Raw genomic sequence first — 21,318 nt, 5'->3', positions numbered from 1 at the left:
CTGCACAGTGAGGGGAAGGGAGAAGGAAAGACAAGAAAAGAAGAGAGAGGGGTATTTAAGACAAATACAAGGACAGACGAAATCTCTAGCTCCATATTTCAGTCCACATTTCACAATGCCACCACAGACACAGTCACGTCACAGTTCCACCACAAGCATTAGAGAGATAGAGGTAGAGATAGGAGAGCAGAAGGAGGCTAGCTGGGGATTCTGGGGATGAGGCAGTTGGGTACTGTTAAGTGATTATTCAAGAAGCAAGATATTAAACCACCACAACCAGTGGTGACTAGTTAAGGTCACTGAACAAGGAGGAACACTCCCGGTACGAATGTTGTTTGGATTTTGTGTGTACAGCTCGTTATGTTTGGCAATACTGTCAAACCAAATGCATTTGCAAGTGCTGTTAGCATTAGCAACGGTGGCAAGTGATTCTAGATACTAGTAGCATCTACTAGCTAATGTACTGTCCAAGTGAGTCACCTTGCAGAGTTGGCAGACATGTACGAGTAATCTCTGTCCATTAATGACTGGATGTGCCCTTTGACCTCTCGCACCATGACACCCTATGCAAGGTTATTATAGTAAACTATACTGAACAAAAATATAAACTCAACATGCAACAATTTCAAAGATTTTACTGGGTTACAGTTCATATAAGGAAATCAGTCAATTGAAATAAATTCAGTAGGCCCTAATCTATGGATTTCACATGACTGGGCAGGGGCACAGCCATGGGTGGGCCTGGGAGGGCATAGGCCCACCCACTTGAGAGACTGGCCCACCCACTGGGGAGCAAGGCCCAGCCAATCATAATGAGTTTTTCCCCACAAAAGGGCTTTATTACAGACAGCTATTCTCCTCAGTTTCATCAGCTTTCAGGTTGGCTGGTCTCAGACGCAGGTGAAGAAGCCGGATGTGGAGGTCCTGGGCTGGCGTGGTTACACCTGTCATATTTTGGGTGACCCACGTGACCAAAGATGTGACTGAAACCGTAACCAACTGTGCCACAATTCTAAAGCTACAGGCAGAACAGGGGATACAAATGAAAATGATATTTGAGACCTCTCTCTAACCAATTAATTGTACACACATTTCAGTTTGTGAGTGTGTGATACGGGAGTTTAGAGAAGTGTATTTCTACATTTATAAAGAAAAACTTTTATAAACAATAGCAGCTATGTTGACACTGCCTTGTTGATCTGAACCTTGCTGTTGGAAAACCACTACAGTGTCCGACTTTTGGCTGTCGCAGATGCACCTCCCCCAACTTCACTCGTCGACTTTCGTCTAGAGTCGGCTTCGTTAGCCTTACTACTCAAACACACCCAATGAGTTGAGCATGATGCAAGACTCTCACACAGTCACACAGAGTATCTGCGCATGTGAAGGGGTGCGCTTCACGCTGCTACAACGTATTAGCTACGGGACCAAAAGAGTGGAGCAGTTTAGCCTCTTACTGTGGAAATTGACCCACTACTACTGTTTACTTTGTGCATCTACGTCATCTCGCTGAGTCTACCTTTAAACCTAACCTAACCTATGACCTGACCCATCACCTTATGCATTACTGCCCCACAGTGGCAAGAAGTGACATCCCAAAAAACACAAAAACTACACATAAATGGCTCCTAGCCACCCACGCATAGGGCTTCATTCTGTCCCTAACACTAAAACGGAAACTAAATAATAGAAAAATGAAATAGAAATGTTTTTATAAAACTTCAACTAAATAAAAACGAGTAAATCAGATCTGAAAACGAACTACTTTTTAAATCTTTAAAGGAAAATAAATAAAAACACAAAACTATAATAACTTATAATAACTTTGACCTACTGCCCCCTTTCTCTTCCTCAAAGGGAAATTAGCAAGAGGATGCTTCATGTTTGTCACGACTAGACCAAAAATAAGGGCATTCACTGGACATTGGGTGGAAACTAACCGAAAAGGGGTGGGGGCTTGAAATGTTTAGCTTAAGATGGTTGCACAATAAAAGGGAAACACAGGTTAGGGGCAAAGGTCAACTGAAAAGGTCATCTCAAAGGTCAAGGGTGTAGAAAAGTGGCTTTACTCATGGAACAAAAAGTAGGAAGGAAAAATAAACAGCAAAAAAGCTGAACATGTCAACTTTTTCAACAAGGTTTAAAAGGAGAACAGATCCATGGATATTTGGTCATGAGTAAACTTAAGGGGATTCTTTATTCTTGGCAAAGTCAATAAGCCAATTGGAAAAGACCACTTCAATTAGCTACCTACCCTAAAATTATCAGTAAAAGAATGATCAAGTTATTCTCTGTAATATTTTAATTAGATATCAGTCATTGATCCAAATGCACTGTAAGTACAAGATCTGTGCTGTTTAAAAAGTATTTCTGAATTGTATTTTCATGTATTATCCTTTAGGATAGTTTTCAAATAATGTATGCAATTGCTAGATCTGATCTAACAGAAGCCAAAATATGCCATCCTGCAAAATGAGGACTAAAGGCCTGTATTCAAACCATCGCAGATCAACAACATTGCACTGCAATTTAATATTTATACCATATCGGAAGTATAACTGCGGTAACAGCAAACAAATCACAACTCCTACTTTCCCTGGCACTGTTTCCAAATGGTAACGTTTAAGCATTTGTGGCACAAATCCCATTCAAGTCATGATACCGATATTAGCATACTTAGCGCATCATGTCCAAATCATCCGAAAGTACCTCAAATTGATTGTGAAACTCAACAAAATCACTTACAGATTATTTGAACAGAATGCGCGAAAAATGTTAATATCGGTACCAGGACTTTAATGGGATTTGTGCCACACGTTAGCGTTTCGAAACAGCAGTTTGCGGATTTAGGGTGGCGGGTAGCCTAGGGGTTAGAGTGTTGGGCAAGTAACTGAAAGGTTGCTGGTTTGAATACCTGAGCTCACAAGGTGAAAATCTGTTGCTGTGCCTATGAGCAAGGCACTTAATCCTAATTTGCTCCAGGGGCGCTGTACTACTATGACTGACCCTGTAAAACATCACATTTCACTGCACCTATCTGGTGTATGTGACAATAAAACATATACAGTATATATATATATATTTGTTGGCTGTTACCTCAGTTACACATCTGAATCACAGGATCACAGTCAATCGTAGTGCGATGTCATTTATCTACATTGGTTTGAATCTCAACCTATAACACTATTGCTATGTGTTGTATTGATCAATTCAATTTTAAGCAATAGAATATTCATTGTGGGGTGACTCCTAACTTCAATTTAAGTCAAATGTTCACTTAGTCATGCATTGACGTCAATGGGAGACTAAGAGACAATTTTACTTAGAAGTACAAGTTAGAAACCTGCAGAAACTTCAATAAAGATATAATATTTCTCAATGTATTTATTTTGATTGCTCTTATTTACTGTTCTCTCAAAAATCAATGTGACATGACTCATGCAAGTGTGCAGTTTTGTGTTTCTTAAGAAATAAAAAACATGCTTCTATATTAGTGAGGGAGTTGGTTGGTGAAGTACCTTTAGCTTACTCATGATAAAAATACAAAATAAATTATTCTGAAAGGTATATCTACTATAGATATTAAATTAAAAAAGGACATCTGTCTTAACCCCAGCTACCTTTTCTTCCAGGCTGGAGTCTTTAAACATCAGTGAGAAAGGCTTGATATGCTCTCTTCTCAACTTATCGCCACTCCGTAAGTCGATGGCACTCTCTATTCCCTTGTTAATTTCCTCAGGACCAGAGTGGATATGCAAAGCTTGTGCAAGATGGTTTGGAAGCAGATTTATTGAATTTCTCGTTAGGGCAGCCAGAGTCTAGGGGAAAGCACATGCAAATATAATAAACCTGCTTGTCCTGTTTTAATTTGGTTACAAAAATAAGAAAACATACATACACCCAATATAAAAACTCAAACTAAACCAAAATAGACAGGCTCAGAAGTGAATGCATCTCCCACTCATTCATTTAAATATCTCTGTGCTGGCAATAGTGGTGACAAAAAGCTCACGTACACACAGGTAATAACAACATCATAAACATTCTCAACAGTTGTCTCGAATCATTAATGATCAGTGTATTGCACATAACAATACAAAAGAAACAACACAAAAACATATATGACAAAATGAACAAAAATATTGTAAAAAAAAATGTTGAGTGACAAACAACATGAAGAGATAGCATACACACCATTTCCTATTTATTATCAAAAGTATTCAAAACCCCACAACATTATTTAATAAAGCTCACTGTGATGCAGTTCTTGACACTTTTAGCCAATGATACCGGACATACAGTAACATGAAAAATAATGTTATATTCTAAAGCAATTGTAAACCAGAGGGCGTGTTGTGACTTTTTTTAGCACATTTGTGCCGCGGTCGTAGGTACGAGGCGAAGCTGAGTGCCGTAGATCAGCACAGCTGTGCTAAAAAAGTCACAACACACAACCTTGAGTGTGCAATTGCTTTTCTACAACGGGTAACCATACAACATATTAAAACAATGAGTGACATATTTTCATAAAAAATAAAAGTATCGATATACTGTAGTCCCGACACAAATCTAGGGTTGCTTGCCGAGCTGACTGGTCATTAGTTCAATTGGCATTGTTGCCAGCCAAGCCCACTGGTCGTCCATTTGATTGGCCGTTAGCTATGCCAAACAATGATAGTTGCTATGCAGGCTCTTCCCCCTTGTTAGCTAGCCAACTACACACAATCACTTCAAACTGAAGCTGGAGTGCATTTTAGATGCATTTTGTTTCGTTTTACTTGTTTTTCTATTGATATTTCTTTGTATATACAGTATATCCATAAAAATTATGCTGATGCATCATTTCGCCAGTACCAGAAAAGCTGTCTGTCTCGTCCTGACACGTTCATTCTCTATGGGCTGGTGGAGATTGCATATTAGGACACTCTCATTCTCAGTAAGAGTTGAGTCATTGTCAATAGGAGTTGAGTCAATCTCAGTAAAAGGTTAGTCAATCTCAGTAGGAGTTGAGTCATTGTCAGTGATAGTTGAGTTAGTCTCAGCAAGAGTTGAGCCATTCTCAGTAGGAGTTGAGTCATTCTCAGCAGGAGTTGAGTCAGCAGGAGTTGAGTCAGTGTCAGTAGGGGTTAAGCCAATCTCAGTAAGAGTTTAATCATTGTCAGGAGTTAAGTCGATCTCAGTAAGAGTTGAGTCAGTGTCAGTATGAGTTGAAGAAGCAGGAATTGAGTCAGTGTCAGTAGGAGTTAAGTCGGTCTCAGTAAGAGTTGAGTCATTGTCAGTAGGAGTTGAATAAATCTCAGCAAGAGTTGAGTCATTCTCAGTAGAAGTTGAGTCAGTGTCAGTAGGAGCTGAGTCAGCAGATGTTGAGTCAGCGTCAGTAGGAGTTGAGTCATTGTCGGTAGGAGTTGAGTGAGTGTCAGTAGGAGTTGAGATATTCTCAGTAGAAGTTGAATCAGTGTCAATAGGAATTTATTCAGCAGATGTTGAGTCAGTGTCAGTAGGAGTTGAGTCATTGTCAGTAGGAGTTGAGTCGATCTCAGCAAGAGTTGAGTCAGTCTCAATAGGTGTTGCATCAGCCTCAGTAGGAATTCATTCAGACTCTCCGAGATCCCTTCTATTCTTTCCTCCTATCCTAGATCCCTTAATTAATACATTCCTTGCTTTGTTTCCTTTCCTGCTTTCCTACATCCCTTTCTTTCTGTCCTCACTCTCATTCTTTCCCTCCTCTCTTTTGCTGTCCTAGCTGCCTTTCTTCCTATCATGTCCTGGGGTATGACAGTTAAATTAAACTCTCTCTGTCTCTCGTGCTTCATGAGCGTGAGTTGACGCGCAGAGCATTTCTTCATGTTACCGCGTGTTCTGGTAACATTGCTAGCAAGAAATGCCGAGTCTAAATAAACTCCTACTGAGGCTGACTCAACTCCTACTGACAATGACTCAACTTCTACTGACACTGACTCAACTGCTACTAACAATGATTCAACTCTTACTGAGATCTACTGAATTCCTACTGACACAAACTCAACTCCTACTGACACTGACTCAACTCCTACTGAGAATGACTCAACTCCTGCTGACAATGATTCAACTCTTACTGTGATCGACTTGACTCCTACTGACAACGATGCAATTCTTACAGAGACTTAGAGCGTCCTAATATGGACATTGTACACATATTTTTGCCTTTCTGTCATTTGCCCGAATTGACCTATGGCCAGTCTGTTTCTGATGCCAACTGCTAAAATGCTTTCTACTAACTGACAGGTGGCTGGTAGAGAGAGATTATTAATGTGAAGTTCAATGTTTATGACTCACTTAACTTCTCTAAGCACCTGACATTAGCTTTCCATCATTAGCTATTAGCTATCTAGAATACCAGACGACGGATGACACCCATGAACAAATTACCTTTTGTGAAGCCATTAACGTGGTTAATGGCTTCTCTGAGTGTGTGTGTGTGTGTGTGTGTATGTGCATGCGGACGTGTGTGTGTGCGTGCGTGTGGTTGTTTGTGTGTACGTGCATGCGTGTGTGTCTGTAGGTGTGTGTGTTCAGTGAAATGTCTGACCAATTGATCATCATATTCTAACAGATCCCTCATGCCATCACCACAATTCAACTGAGTACTTGATGTGGCTACGGATATCCATTACATTGAGAGCCTATTAAAAGTTCATTCCTGGAGTCGGGCTATTGCTATGTGTCCTAATGAGCCCCATTTATTTCATAGTACCTGACGATTCTTCTCGTGACAATCATTGGCAATCATTACAAAAGGATTGAATGCCCATCAGGGTTAGCTCATGATCTAAACGGCACAGACTGCATGGTCATGTAGCTGTCTAGCTATTCCCGAAATGGTGTTAAATGATAGTGCTTTGAAACTTTAGCGCAAAGGTGAGGATATTATTTGACTTTTTGAGACATCCATACACATTTCTACAATCATTATGCAGCCATTCAATTCATATAATTCATTATTCGAGTCATACATCAAGCCTTTGCCTGTTTTTCAGAAACACATTGCCACAGGCCTAGACATACAACGACAATAGAAAAACCTAAAGAAAACCTCAATTTATGAAAATGTAAAATCTGCTTGCAGTTCCAAACCAGCTGCAGAAAATGTGTGACTGCCATTTAGATCAAAACAACTATAACTTGTATGACAGCAGCAGCATAGCCTCTACCACAAAAATAGGTAATACTCTGTCACTAAGTTAGATCTCTCACAATAATCAATTTCAGCAAAATAACAAGAGTTCTATGACCTACACTGAGCATTAAACATTTGCTAAATCAAGGGAAGCTGTTTTGTGAGGCCTGGCAGATGAAAATGTAAGTCACCAAAGTGAAACAGATGAAGGGAGCCGAGGGAGGACGGGAGAGGGGGAGGAGAGAGAATTAGTGAATAATGACTTCTCAGTGGCACAGTATACATGAGGGGTAGCCTCCTGATGGCTTCTCTTTGATGCCATTGGAAGCAAAGATACGTCTTTCAGAATACTATTCCCCTGTGTTCTTATCTCTCTCTGTGCAGGGCTGTTCCAACGACTAGGCCTACACCACATCCTGTAGAACACACAACGCCTGTCAGGGAGTAGGCAATCAGATTGCAATGCACACTATAGTTGTCAGAAGCAATCCAATCAGCCAACATGGGGCAAATAACTGTCAAAGAACAGCCAATCAAAAAAAAAAAAGAGACGACAATATGAGTCCAATCAACTAGCAGAGCATGCAAATAAATCTCAACATTCAGCAAAAATTGAAATATTATAATGCCTGTCGATGACAAGCCAAATAAATGTAGAACATACTAACAATATTTTCAGTCATTGAGCACAAGCATGACAAAGGCTGCGTTTAGACAGACAGCCCAATTCTGATATTTATTTTCTCCACTAATTGGCCTTTTGACCAATCAGATCTGAAAAAGATCCCCTTCATTATCGATGCATCATACCAACAACATCAAAAGAGCGTTTCCAGTCTCTGAAGTCAGGAGGACTTCGAGTTAGATGTCAGCCAGACTGCTGTTAGTCAGCACCTCTACAACATGCTCTTTACTAGATTCTGGGGAATCAGTTTCAGCTCAACTATTCTCATTTAATTTCATGATTCAGCTCCTCAAAAAAAAATCAGTTTCTACCCCTGGTTATGTTACCATGGTTGTAAATAGCTTCCCTTTCATGTCTTCTTTCTTTCACAACCACAGATCTGAGCAAACGTGGTAGGTGGCAACAATATGCTGCAAATGCATCCTGTCCTTCCTATCGAAGGCCATGAGGTAAATAAGAAAGGACACAACCCCTATCTCAGGCAGGAAAAACTCAATGTAAAGCACTACCACAACCTCAACAACACATCCATTATTGCATTGATGTCTAGCTTTCTCAGCTCAGAACAAAGAACTAGACAATTACCGACTGGTAAACATATTTGTTTTGGTGCGCTTCTCACCATTGTGGCGGGAAACACTGGCCACCTCAGTTTGCAGTGGTGAATAGCACTGCAAATGCAAGCCCTTTAAAGTTAAAGCCTTGTGACAGTGGCATGCGTCATAAAGAGCTGATGGCGAGGGCGAGTCATGAAATAGGGTGCGGAGAGTCAGAGTCGCTCAGATGACATCGGTAGACCATGAAGGGAGAAAGGAATCTTATTTCATAGCTTAGGGACATTCTAGTAGCTATGGATACGGAGTTGTATAGGGATGCTTTGTGTGGAGAAGCAGCGAGGAGGAACACAAGAGATAATGATCCATAAAGTACAGAGGCTTGAGAAGTCGATGGTTCTCGCCCAGTGCAAGGGCCCAAAAGTCGTGCGTATATAGTGCTCTACTTTTGACCAGAGCCCACAGAGGCCAACAAACAGCCCCTTTCCAATACTTCTAAATGAAATGCTATGAAAGCCACTTGGCATCCATCAAGAACTCGACTGGTTTGCCATATCCAAAAATGGTCAAAAAAAAAAAAAAGTATTTGAAAATAGACAAACAAAATGTAAGGATACCATATAAATCTAACTTTCTTTTAGACTATTTATACAAAAATAAGTCCTGGATGCTTTACTTGCCGTAGACAACAAGAAATCCACAGGGGCCGACCAATTGGATCCTGGTCTGCTTAAGTGTGCAGCGCCCATCATTGTTGGCCCAATAACCCACATTTGAAACATTTTATCATTGTTATCAGGAAATATTTGAAAAAAAAGTATGAAAAACAGCTTATGTGCTGCCACTCCATAAGGTCGGGGATAATAGTGATCTTGATCATTATCGTCCCATCTCCAGGCTTTCACGTCTAGCCAAGACTCTCAAATCTTTGGTAAATAAGCAACTTCGCTCTTTTTTTATCTAAGCATGGTATTTTGAATATAAATCAATCTGGGTTTAGGCCAGCGCACAGCACTATCACAGCAACCACATCAGTTGTTAATGATATTGTCAATGCTTCCGACGCTAAAATGAATTGTGCTGCCTTGTTTGTGGGCCTGTCAAAAGCATTTGATACCGTTGATCATGCTATTTTATTGAACAAGTTGTCCTCGATTGGCCTGGGCTCTGACACCTACTCTTGGTTTCATGATTATCTTAGTGACATAACTCAGGCCATCGTGATTGATGGGGTTAAGTCCGAATTTCTTGAAGTACATAAAGGTGTTCCGCAGGGGTCAATACTAGGACCTGTTCTTTTCACTATTTATATAAATGCTATTGGTTAATCTGTAGAAGAAAAAAAAAAACATCTATATGCGGATGATACTATTATGTACGCAATTACCTGGCTGTGACAAGGCTATAGCACGATTTTGCAGTTGTGCAGGAAGACCTTACTGATTTAAAACTCATGCTTAATATGGGCAAAACCAAATACATGTTGTTTTCAAGTTCTCGTAAGATTGTCTCAGATGGGTTACATCTTCACTCATCAGATGGTTCTGTAATCGAACGAGTCACTGCATACAAATACCTTGGTATTTGGATTGAAAATGATTTATCGTTTGAAAAACATACGAATGAGCTTGTTAAGAAACTAAGATTTAAGGTGGGCTTTTTTTTACAGAAACATACAGTGCCTTGCAGAATTATTCATCCCCTTTGGTGTTTTTCCAATTTTGTTGCGTTACAACCTGTAATTTAAATGGATTTTTATTTGGATTTCATGTAATGGACATACACAAAATAGTCAAAATTGGTGAAGTAAAATAAAGAAAATAACTTGTTTCAAAAAATTCAAACAAATAAATAACGGAGAAGTGCTGCGTGCATATGTATTCACCCCCTTTGCTATGAAGCCCCTAAATAAGATCTGATGCAACCAATTACCTTCAAAAGTCACATAATTAGTCAAATAAAGTCCACCTGTGTGCAATCTAAATGTCACATTATCTCAGTATATATACACATGTTCTGAAAGGCCCCAGAGTCTGCAAAACCACTAAGCAAGGGGCAATACCAAGCAAGCGGCACCATGTAGACCAAGGAGCTCTCCAAACAGGTCAGGGACAAAGTTGTGGAGAAGTACAGATCAGGGTTGGGTTACAAAAAAAATTACGAAACATCCCACGGAGCACCATTAAATCCATTATTAAAAAATGTTAAGAATATGGCACCACAACAAACCTGCCAAGAGAGGGCCGCCCCACCAAAACTCACGGACCAGGCAAGGAGGGCATTAATCAGAGAGGCAATAAAGAGACCAAAGATAACCCTGAAGGAGCTGCAAAGCTCCACAGGGGAGATAGGACCACTTTAAGCCGTACACTCCACAGAGCTGAGCTTTATGGAAGAGTTGCCAGAAAAAAGCCATTGCTTAAAGAACAAACTAAACATATGGAAGAAGGTACTCTGGTCAGATGAGACTAAAATTGAGCTTTTTGGCCATCAAGGAAAACGCTATGTCTGGTGCAAACCCAACACCTCTTATCACCCCAAGAACACCATCCCCACAGTGAAGCATGGTGGTGGCAGCATCATGCTGTGGGGATGTTTTTCATCGGCAGGGACTGGGAAACTGGTCAGAATTTAAGGAATGATGGATGGCGCTAAATACAGGGAAATTATTGAGGTTCACCTTCCAGCAGGACAATGACCCTAAGCATACTGCTAAAGCAACACTCGAGTGGTTTAAGGGGAAACATTTAAATATCTTGGAATGGCCTAGTCAAAGCCCAGACCTCAATCCAATTGAGAATCTGTGGTATGACTTAAAGATTGCTGTACACCAGCGGAACCCATCCAACTTGAAGGAGCTGGAGCAGTTTTGCCTTGAAGAATGGACAAAAATTCCAGTGGGTATAATATAATAATATAATATAATATAATATAATAAAATAATATAATAATATAATATAATATGCCATTTAGCAGACGCTTTTATCCAAAGCGACTTACAGTCATGCGTGCATACATTTTTGTGTGGTCCCGGGGATCGAACCCACTACCTTGGCGTTACAAGCGCCGTGCTCTACCAGCTGAGCTACAGAGGACCACATACAGGGTAGATGTGCCAAGCTTATAGAGACATACCCCAAGAGACTTGCAGCTGTAATTGCTGCAAAAGGTGGCTCTACAAAGTATTGACTTTGAGGGGATGAATAGTTATGCACGCTCAAGTTTTCTGTATTTCTGTCTTATTTGTTGTTTTTTTCACAAAAATACATTTTGCATCTTCAAAGTGGTAGGCATGTTATGTAAATCAAATGATACAAACCCCCCAAAAAATCCATTTTAATTCCAGGTTGTAAGGCAACAAAATAGGAAAAATGCCAAGGGGGGTGAATACTTTCGCAAGCCACTGTATCTTGTCTCTCTCTAGTCAGCAGGAAGCAGATTGTGCAGTCAACCTTTCTACCTGTTCTTGATTATGGTGATACTATTTATCAAAGTGCAGCTGCCTCTACTCTTAAACCCCTGGATGCCGTTTTTCATAGCGCCCTTTGTTTTATCACAGGAGACAGTTGTATTACTCATCACAGTGTTCTTTAACAAAAGGTTGGCTGGACCTTTTTTCTTTTTCCTCTCTCTTTCTCACGTAGATCACATCATTATGCTCTTTTTGTTTACAAAGCCCTGCTCCACAAGCTTCCGACTTACCTAACTTCACTGTTAAGATGTAAAATTACAAGTTATCAAACTCGTTCACAGGGTTGGTTAACTATGGAGACTCCTTAGGTGTCTAAATAGTTAGGTAAGTCAGCCTGTAGTTGTCTTGCTCCACAATGTTTGGATCTCCGAAATACATTTAGAATAGATAGTGTCCATAGGGAAGTTCAGGCAGCGGACAGAGGATTTTTATAATGAAGAATGTGTGTTTTAGTTGACTGTGTTTTGTGTATTTTATTTGTTTTCTATTGGATTGGATTTTTGATGTATTTTATGAAATGTTATATGCAGGGCTCCCTTGTAAGAGACACTTGTCTCAATGGTGACTCCCTGATTAAATAAAGGTAAATAAAAATTGACAACAACGCCAAGCCATTTCTTAAAACTGAAGCCAACATCATGTTCATAATGTATGCCAATGCAGTGATAATGTGATTTGTTTCCTGGCTTTTTAGACAACCTACTTTGTCTTGTGTACAAAAATGGCATCGGTGACATGACAAGCATGTAATTGCACTGTCACAATATGGCAGGGCGTCGGAGAGCAGCCATTTAACCTACTCTTATAAGGAAAACAAGTTCAGGATCAAGAGAACATGTACTCGCGCGTGCGCGCGCACAAACACACACGTTCTTTCCCCAGCAGCATGTTCAGCGAGCTCAGACTCTCAACCCAACCACGCTGAAAACAGAATCAGACAAACTAACGGAGGAAGAGGGGGTGAGAGCCCAGAGGATAAAAGCACATGAGAGGGAAAACTTCAGTCCAAAGCGGGAGAAGTGACAACATAAAAGACACGTCAAGTTGCCACAGAAGAGCCTTTGATTAGCAATGACAGAGCCTTTTCAAACGACCGTCCTGACAGCGTCTCATTTTGCGAGAAACAAAGGAGTCGGATCTTATCAAAAATAACATTCCATTGAATTCAAATGCAGCCATGATGGTTACATCATAAAAGCCACCTCCACAGAGGTACAGTACAGTACTTTGAAGTAAAGTCACTGTTGAAGAATATAATATGGCGTATAGAAGTTGTACATTCAATGGGCTGTCATGACAAACATTCCTGCCAGGCAAAGGTTTGGACACCCCCTTTCCTGGGGGCCAGTTTTATGACCTAACAGCCGGTTACAAATAGTTTGCAGAAAAGGACTCCTTTTGGTCTCTAGTATGGGAAGAAAGAATTGCCCTGTGAGACAAAGGAAGTCTTCCCACCAAGACTCCAACATCCAAAAGTGGATAATGAAACAAAATTCCTGCTTAAAAGAATGTGGGAAATGGTCATTGGGGATCTAAAGAAGCTTGATGTCATATTGTTTATTATTTTGTGATGTCATTAAGGATGGTATCAAGTAACAACTGTAACTCGGAAAGTGTACATATTCTATCTATCAAGTTTACATCTAAATGTTGTATAAAATATATGATTAAGTATGAGAGTATTTTGGTGAAGATAGGAATGTGATTTTAGTCTTTAATGAGATAATAGTTTTTCATATAAACTATGCATTGTGACTAGCCACGCCCCGAGTGACATCAGAGATTGTGTAAACATGATGGAACGTCCCTTTTACAGATCTGTCACAGAGCCAGTGAACCTTCCCAAGTTCTCTCATGTCACCCCGCTCCTCCGCACACTCCACTGGCTTCCAGTTGAAGCTCGCATCTACTACAAAACCATGGTGCTTGCCTACGGAGCTGTGAGGGGAACGGCAACTCCTTACCTTCAGGCTCTGAACAGACCCTACACCCAAACGAGGGCACTACGTTGATCCACCTCTGGCCTGCTAGCCCCTCTACCTCTACGGAAGCACAGTTCCCGCTCAGCCCAGTCAAAGCTATTCGCTGCTCTGGCACCCCAATGGTGGAACAAGCTCCCCCACGACGCCAGGACAGCGGAGTCACTGACCACCTTCCGGAGACACTTGAAACCCTACCTCTTTAAGGAATACCTGGAATAGTATAACAGTAATCATTCTACCCCCACCCTCCCCACCCCCCCATAAAAAGAAGAAGAAAAGGAGTGGTTGTCCCACTGGCTATCCTAAATTGAATGCACAAATTTGTAAGTCGCTCTGGATAAGAGCGTCTGCTAAATGACTTAAATGTTAAATGTGAAACTGCCAGTGGCAGACAACTCCAAAGCACATGCACTGAAACAGATCCCCACAATGCCAACACTGCTTGAATATGAGAGATGAATATGTATGGTAACATGTCTGTATGTGTGTAATGTGTGTGTGTGTTTGTGTGTGTGTGTTTGGCGTTGCTGGATTAAAGTTTTGCAATCTTCTTCATTATTCATGCAACAAAGGGGCCAGTCAACCGAAAACATGACATACTCGAACTCCAGCATTGAGTTACAGCCAGGTGAACCTCCATAGGGTATTACTCATTTAATATGAGTTAGGACAAAAACTGCCTGGAACGATCCAATCAGACAGAGCACCCTCCAGGACCAACAAGATCGTGCCAGAGGCATATTACTGACACTCCATTCTCGTTCGACTGAATTCAACACTCATTATAATATTAATATCTGGATACATATCGAGCTGAGACTGATTGTGACATTGTGGAGCATATTCTCAGAGGCAAAAAAATTACCGATTCCGACAAAAATAACACACGGTCAAAATACACTGCCAAAATTGTCAATGGTTGTGGTTAAATCACATTTCTCGCCTGTTCACTCTCACACTGATATGGTCACATGGTCCACTTACATTCTGGTGATTCATTCTCACACACACACAAGCAGGCAGACAGATGATGCAATTCATGGCTAAAGCCACACGGTCCAGCAGTTCACTTTCATTATGTCTGTCCATTCTCATAAACAAGTTCCCACAATACATGGCTAGCACCACATGGTCATATGTACCACCACATACAGTGCATTCAGAAAGTATTCACACTCTTAACTTTTTCCACATTTTGTTGTGTTGCAGCCTGAATTTAAAATTGATTAAATTGAGATGTTGTGTCACTGGCCTACAGACAGGTCCCATAACGTCAAAGTGGAATTATGTTTTTAGAAATTGTTACAAATTAATAAAAAAAATTAAAGCTGAAATGTATTGAGTCAATACGTTTTCAACCCCTTTGTTAAGGCAGGAGTACAAATGTGCTTAACAAGTCAACTCAAATCAAATCAAATTGTATTTGTCACGTTTACAACAGGTGTAGACTTTACCGTGAAATGCTTACTTACAAGCCCTTACCCAACAATGCAGTTTTAAGAAAAATAAGAGTTAAGAATATATTTACTAAATAAACTAAAGTAAAGAATAAATGAGCAACAATAAAATAACAATAACGAGGCTATATACAGGGGGTACCGGTACCGAATCAATGTGCGGAGGTACAGGTTAGTCGAGGTAATTGAGGTAATATGCACATGTAGGTAGGGGTAAAGTGACTATACATAGATAATAAACAGCGAATAGCATTGAATATCCCTTTGAGCATGGGGGAAGTTATTAATTATACTTTGGATGGTGTATCAATACAACCAGTCACTACAAAGATACAGGTGTCCTTCCTAACTCAGGAAGGAAACCACTCAGGGATTCCACCAAGAGGCCAATGGTGACTTTAAAACAGTTACAGAGTTTAATGGCTGTGATAGGAGAACACCGAGGATGGATCAACAACATTGTAGTTACTCCACAATACTAACTTAATTGACGGAGTGAAAAGAAGGAAGCCTGTACAGAATAAAAATATTCCAAAACATGCATCCTGTTTGCAACAAGGAACTAAAGTAATACTGCAAAAAATGTGGCAAAGTAATTCACTTTACAAAGTGTTATGTTTGGGGCAAATCCAATACAACACATTACTTAATTCCACTCTCCATATTTTCAAGCATAGTGATGGCTGCATCAGTTTATGGGTATACTTGTAATCGTTAAGGACTGGGGAGTTTTTCAGGATAAAATAGAAACAGAATGGAGATAAGCACAGGCAAAATGCTAGAGGAAAACCTGGTTCAGTCTGCTTTCCACCAGTCACTGGGCGAATAATTCACCTTTTGAGCAGGACAATAACCTAAAACACAATCTACACTAGAGTTGCTTACCAAGAAGACAGTGAATGTTCCTGAGTGGCCGAGTTACAGTTTTGACTGGAATCGAACCAGGGTCTGTAGTGATGCCTCTAGCACTGAGATGCAGTGCCTTAGACCGCTGCGCCACTCTCGAGCTCCGATTACAGTAAATTGAACTGCATTGCCCACTAGCAGTCATACACAGAACAAAATCTGAATTGTGAACTCACGTCATTTTATGTTTGTTTTTAAAACATTAGAAAAAATATATATGGCAGTTTAAAAGTTAAGATATTTTTTTACATTTGTCACATCCCTAATGGCTACCACCACAGGGTCACATGCATTCTGCTCGCTCACACTCACAGACAAAAAAGGCAGACTAACAAACTGATACAGTAATTCCCACAAACACGAACACGGTTAGGGAACGGTCAAGACTTACATTCTGCTTGCCCACGATGTTGTCGAAGGGCAGCTCGGGACTCCAGGAGCCCTGGTTGAAGGTGGCGCTGCTGACGCGTCGGTCAGTGTTGGTCGCCTCCTTCATGATGTCCTCGGGCAGCGTGAGCAGGCTCTCCTCGGGCTGCTTGATCAGGTACGTCTCGATGTTGTGGCGGCGCAAGAATTCGTTGCGTTCCTTGCCATGGCCCTCCTCTACCTCGTAGTCACCATTCAGACAGTCCAGGGACGCCTTGGAGATGTGGATTCGTCTGAGGACAAGGTTTTCATTAGATGGCCAGGTCACACTTTATTTTGATATGGTCTATGCTGCTCAAACTGTCAACAAACTATCAACTGAACATCTGTTGATATGCAATTGCTTGCAAGGGTCACAGTTAGGGTGAAGGTAAGGGTAAAGGTTAGGGCTAGGATAAGTTTATAGGGTTAGGATAAGGGTTAGGGCTAAGGTTAGGGTTAGGGTTAGTGGATAGTTACTGTTCATTTTGTTGACAGTTAGTTGAACATCTACTGAACATCTACAAACCATCTATTTGGGACTATCAAAACAATGTGATACCGATGACCATGCTGTAAAGTCACAAATGCCTCTATTGTTACTATTTGATGAGCAATTCAATTACATAGGTTGTTATCAATAAACTTAACAGTAAGGTCCAGAATGTTCGAATTGCCTGCTGGAGGCAAGGAAAACACACAGCGTTTTCAAGGGAAATACATTTAACCATTATTTGGTTGTAAAATGATCAGCTCCTGAACAATACAGTCAAAACTACTAATTTCCAATTATTCCATTCAAAACAATTGCACACATTTAAGTCTATCATCGTAGCCAAAAAGTGTATGACATTGTTGCCACCCGTAGAATTGAATTCAATATCAAGGGAAGCCAGCGAGTGTTTGGCCTCCCATGATCAAAAAAAGTATAAAAGAATAGCCAATCAGCGTTGAGCTAAACTGAGTGAGCTCAATTGTGAATGGTCCTGGCACCCCCAAAAAAAGGGAAGCCAGTTTGGATTTGGCTACACACCAATCACTTCACATCAAAAGAAAAATGTAATTGACAGAAAAAAATTGACTTGTTGCGTATCGTTGTGTCGTTGTCCTCCAGTGGCTAGCTAGCTAGCTAAAATCGTCCCTTTCCCAAATTAGCCATGGATGGAGATAGAGATTTGGACTTGTAGTTTTACTTAATTCCCTGTACCAGCCAATAATTATGATGCAGATTCTGATCCAACCATAAATTCATACATTGTGCCCCTGGCATGAGAGGATGGAAGTTCAATATGAAACTACACTACATGACCAAAAGTATGTGGACACCTGCTCGTCGAACATCTCGTTCCAGAATCATGGGCACTTATGTGGAGTTGTTCCCCCCTTTGCTGCTATAACAGCCTCCACTCTTCTGGGAAAGCTTCCCACTAGATGTTGTAACATTGCTGTGGGGACTTGCTTCCATTCAGCCACAAGAGCATTAGTGAGGTCGGGCACTGATGTTGGGCAATTAGGCCTGGCTCGCTGTCAGTGTTCCAATTCATCCCAAAGGTGTTCGATGGGGTTGAGGTCAGGGCTCTGTGCAGGCCAGTCAAGTTCTTCCACACCGATCTTGACAAACCATTTCTGTATGGACCTCGCTTTGTGCACAGGGGCATTGTCATGCTGAAACAGGAAAGGGCCTTCCCCAAACTGTTGCCACAAAGTTGGAAGCACAGAATTGTCTAGAATGTCATTGTTGCTGTAGTGTTAATATTTCCCTTCACTGGAACTAAGGAGCCAGAACCATGAAAAACAGCCTCTGACCATTATTCCTCCTTCATCAAACTTTACAGTTGTTACTATGCATTGGGCCAGGTAGCGTTCTCCTGGCATCCGCCAAACCCAGATTAGTCCGTCAGACTGCCAGATGGTGAAGCGTGATTCATCACTCCAGAGAACGCGTTTCCACTGCTCCAGAGTCCAATGGCGGCGAGCTTTACACCATTCCAGCCGATGCTTGGCATTGCGCATGGTGATTTTAGGCTTGTGTGTGGCTGCTCGGCCAATGAAACCCATTTCATGAAGCTCCCGACAAACAGTTATTGTGCTGACGTTGCTTCCAGAGGCAGTTTGGGACTCGGTAGTGAGTGTTGCAACTGAGGACAGACGATGTTACGCGCTACGCGCTTCAGCACTCGGTGGTCCCGTTCTGTGAGCTTGTGTGGCCTACCACTGCGCGGCTGAGCCATTGTTGCGCCTAGACGTTTCCAATTCACAATAACACCAATTACAGTTGACCGAGGCAGCTCTAGCAGGGCAGAAATGTGATGAACTGACTTGTTAGAAAGGTAGCATCCTATGACGGTGCCAAGTTGAAAGTGACTGAGCTCTTCAGTAAGGCCATTCTCCTGCCAATATTTGTCTATGGAGATTGCATGGCTGTGTGCTCGATTTTATACACCTGTCAGCAACGGGTGTGGCTGAAATAGCCGAATCCACTAATTTGATGGGGTATATAATATATATTTGTATATAATATAATATAACTATCTATAACTATATTATAGTGTAGCTTGATGTAGTAGCCTAGGCTAACGTTAACTAGCTTGCTCATCGTTGCCCATGAAAGCTAGTTAGGCAAGCAAGTATTTTAGTCAGGTAGCCTAGTCTAGGACAACATAAACTAAAAGCGTGTACAGTGTATGACCAGACTGATCACTAGAAATAGATGGCGATTTTGATGTTTGAAAAGGTCCCTAGAATGTCAATATATGCCTTCCCCGGCGCTCACAAAATAAAATAAAAACTATTGCCCAACACTGGGAGCAAGCCGTCGAGAATACTTATAATGTTTTATTTTTTTGTACTTGGGCACTAATATGGAGTTGTTCCCCCCTTTGCTGCTATAACAGCCTCCAATCTTCTGGGAAGGCTTTCCACTAGATGTTGTGATAACCAATTGGTAGTTACAGTCTTGTCCCATCGTTGCAACTCCACTACGGACTCAGGAGAGGCGAAGGTCGAAACACAACCCTGCCAACCGCACTGCTTCTTGACACACTGCTCGCTTAACCCGGAAGCCAGCCGCACCAATGTGTCGGAGGAAACACCATCCAGCTGGTGACCGGAGTCAGCTTGCAGGCGCCGGCCCACCACAAGGAGTCGCTAGAGCACAATGAGCAAAGGAAATCCCGGCCGGCCAAACCCTCCCCTAACCCAGACGATGCTGGGCCAATTGTGCACCGCCTCATGGGTCTCCCAGTCACGGCCGGCTGTGACACAGCCTGGGATCGAACCCGGGTTTGTAGTGACACCTCAAGCACTGCAATGCCTTAGACCGATGCGCCACTCGGGAGCCACGAGAATAATTGATGATACTTGATGGTAATAGCACGTCGTTTTTAATTATAATTTGTTTAAGCCTTCCCCAAACCATAGCCCTAACCTTAACCACTCAGAATGAATACCTAAACTTAACCCTTTTAGTTGTTTCTGTTTTAATCCTGTAACCACGCGGAAATAATGCATAAAAAATTGATGTTCATCCAAAATATGTCACATTTCGAAGGGAAACTATGAAATTGTGTTGGTATGACAGAGTCACAGACCGTTTTGGCAACATGGCATGGTGTTCCTCTACAAGTAAGGTGAGTCAACATGTTTTTTCTACTTACGCACACACAAACACACACACACACGCACGCACACACACACACAGAAATCAGTACCATGGATAGCCACATGATATTTAGCTTACGTTGATTAGACGTTTTTTGATATCTTTAAGTTGTCACTGTATTAGACTAAGCATAGGTGATTAGATTACTTTAAAATGTTGAACTTTAAATGGTGCTGGAATAGCAGAGGCAGATTCTGTTTTCTTTGCCACTTGCAGTAACTCTCTGTGGTTCCAAATCAATAGTTGTTTAGCAGTGCGAAAATGTCGGAAACATTAACTTGCTTGACCATGCTGTAGGTCATTTAACTGTTTGTTACATGAAATATGCTTTGTGGACTCCGGTTTTGTGATGAAACAAATGTATGATTGAATTTATTCTGCCACTATGTGTCTGTTGTCTTCTTGTTGTCTCGGCCTTATATATGATGGTGGCATATGAACTAACGGGTTATAGCTAAAAAGCCTGGCTTGGCTTCCCCATTGATTTTCCCCACGCATCATTTTTACATTTATAGCATCACTACTGGGTTTAATCTAGAATGCTGTTTTCTAGAATGCAGTAGCAAACAATGTTTAACCTAATAGACAGATCAACTACAGGCCCTCACCTAAGAGTCTAAAGCCATATAACCATTTATCTAACCACTCCCCCTTTTGCATTTTGGATTTATTCCTGTATCTCCGCAGTGCAACGATACATAGTATATTTTACACATACATTTTCTCCCCACTGAAGAATAATCCCCATTATAAGCATATTACGCAATTGAATTATATTAAGCGCAGAGGAAGGGGCAGGATCATAACCCACTGTCATCATAAAGTCCAATAGCAGATGTTGGCTGAAGCTTTAGGTTCAACAATGAAAAGGTTGGCCGCATCACATTTCCTTGAGGTGAGGAGCAAAATGTCACAATATAACCCTCGGCTTGACTTCCCCTTTAAATTGTAGATTTGATCAAACCCCCCATGTCACCCAAAGCCAATCACATCCAATGTCCCTTTGTTTGTAAACCAATCACGGTAAAAGTCTTTCTAAA

The 21,318-nt window shown here is 41.2% G+C and overlaps 1 protein-coding gene across 2 annotated transcripts in view; it reads right to left on the bottom strand.

The window, feature by feature from the left end:
• The window catches only part of adcy8 (adenylate cyclase 8 (brain)), a 246,172-nt gene that overhangs the window by 64,515 nt on the left and 160,339 nt on the right, over positions 1–21,318 (bottom strand). Inside the window, exons 7-8 of one of the 2 annotated variants that reach the window (XM_041841461.2) lie at positions 16,604–16,871; positions 3,621–3,818 (exon numbers count right to left, since the gene is read on the bottom strand). In XM_041841461.2, the coding sequence (XP_041697395.1) occupies positions 3,621–3,818; positions 16,604–16,871 (466 nt within the window). The remainder of the gene's footprint in view (positions 1–3,620; positions 3,819–16,603; positions 16,872–21,318) is intronic. The other variant, XM_041841460.2, reaches the window with a different exon arrangement.

This window comes from Coregonus clupeaformis, unplaced genomic scaffold (assembly GCF_020615455.1).
Source record: "Coregonus clupeaformis isolate EN_2021a unplaced genomic scaffold, ASM2061545v1 scaf0021, whole genome shotgun sequence".
Taxonomy (NCBI): domain Eukaryota; kingdom Metazoa; phylum Chordata; class Actinopteri; order Salmoniformes; family Salmonidae; genus Coregonus; species Coregonus clupeaformis.
The sequence above is the reverse complement of the archived record's forward strand: the minus strand, read 5'-3'. Positions and strand labels throughout refer to the sequence as shown.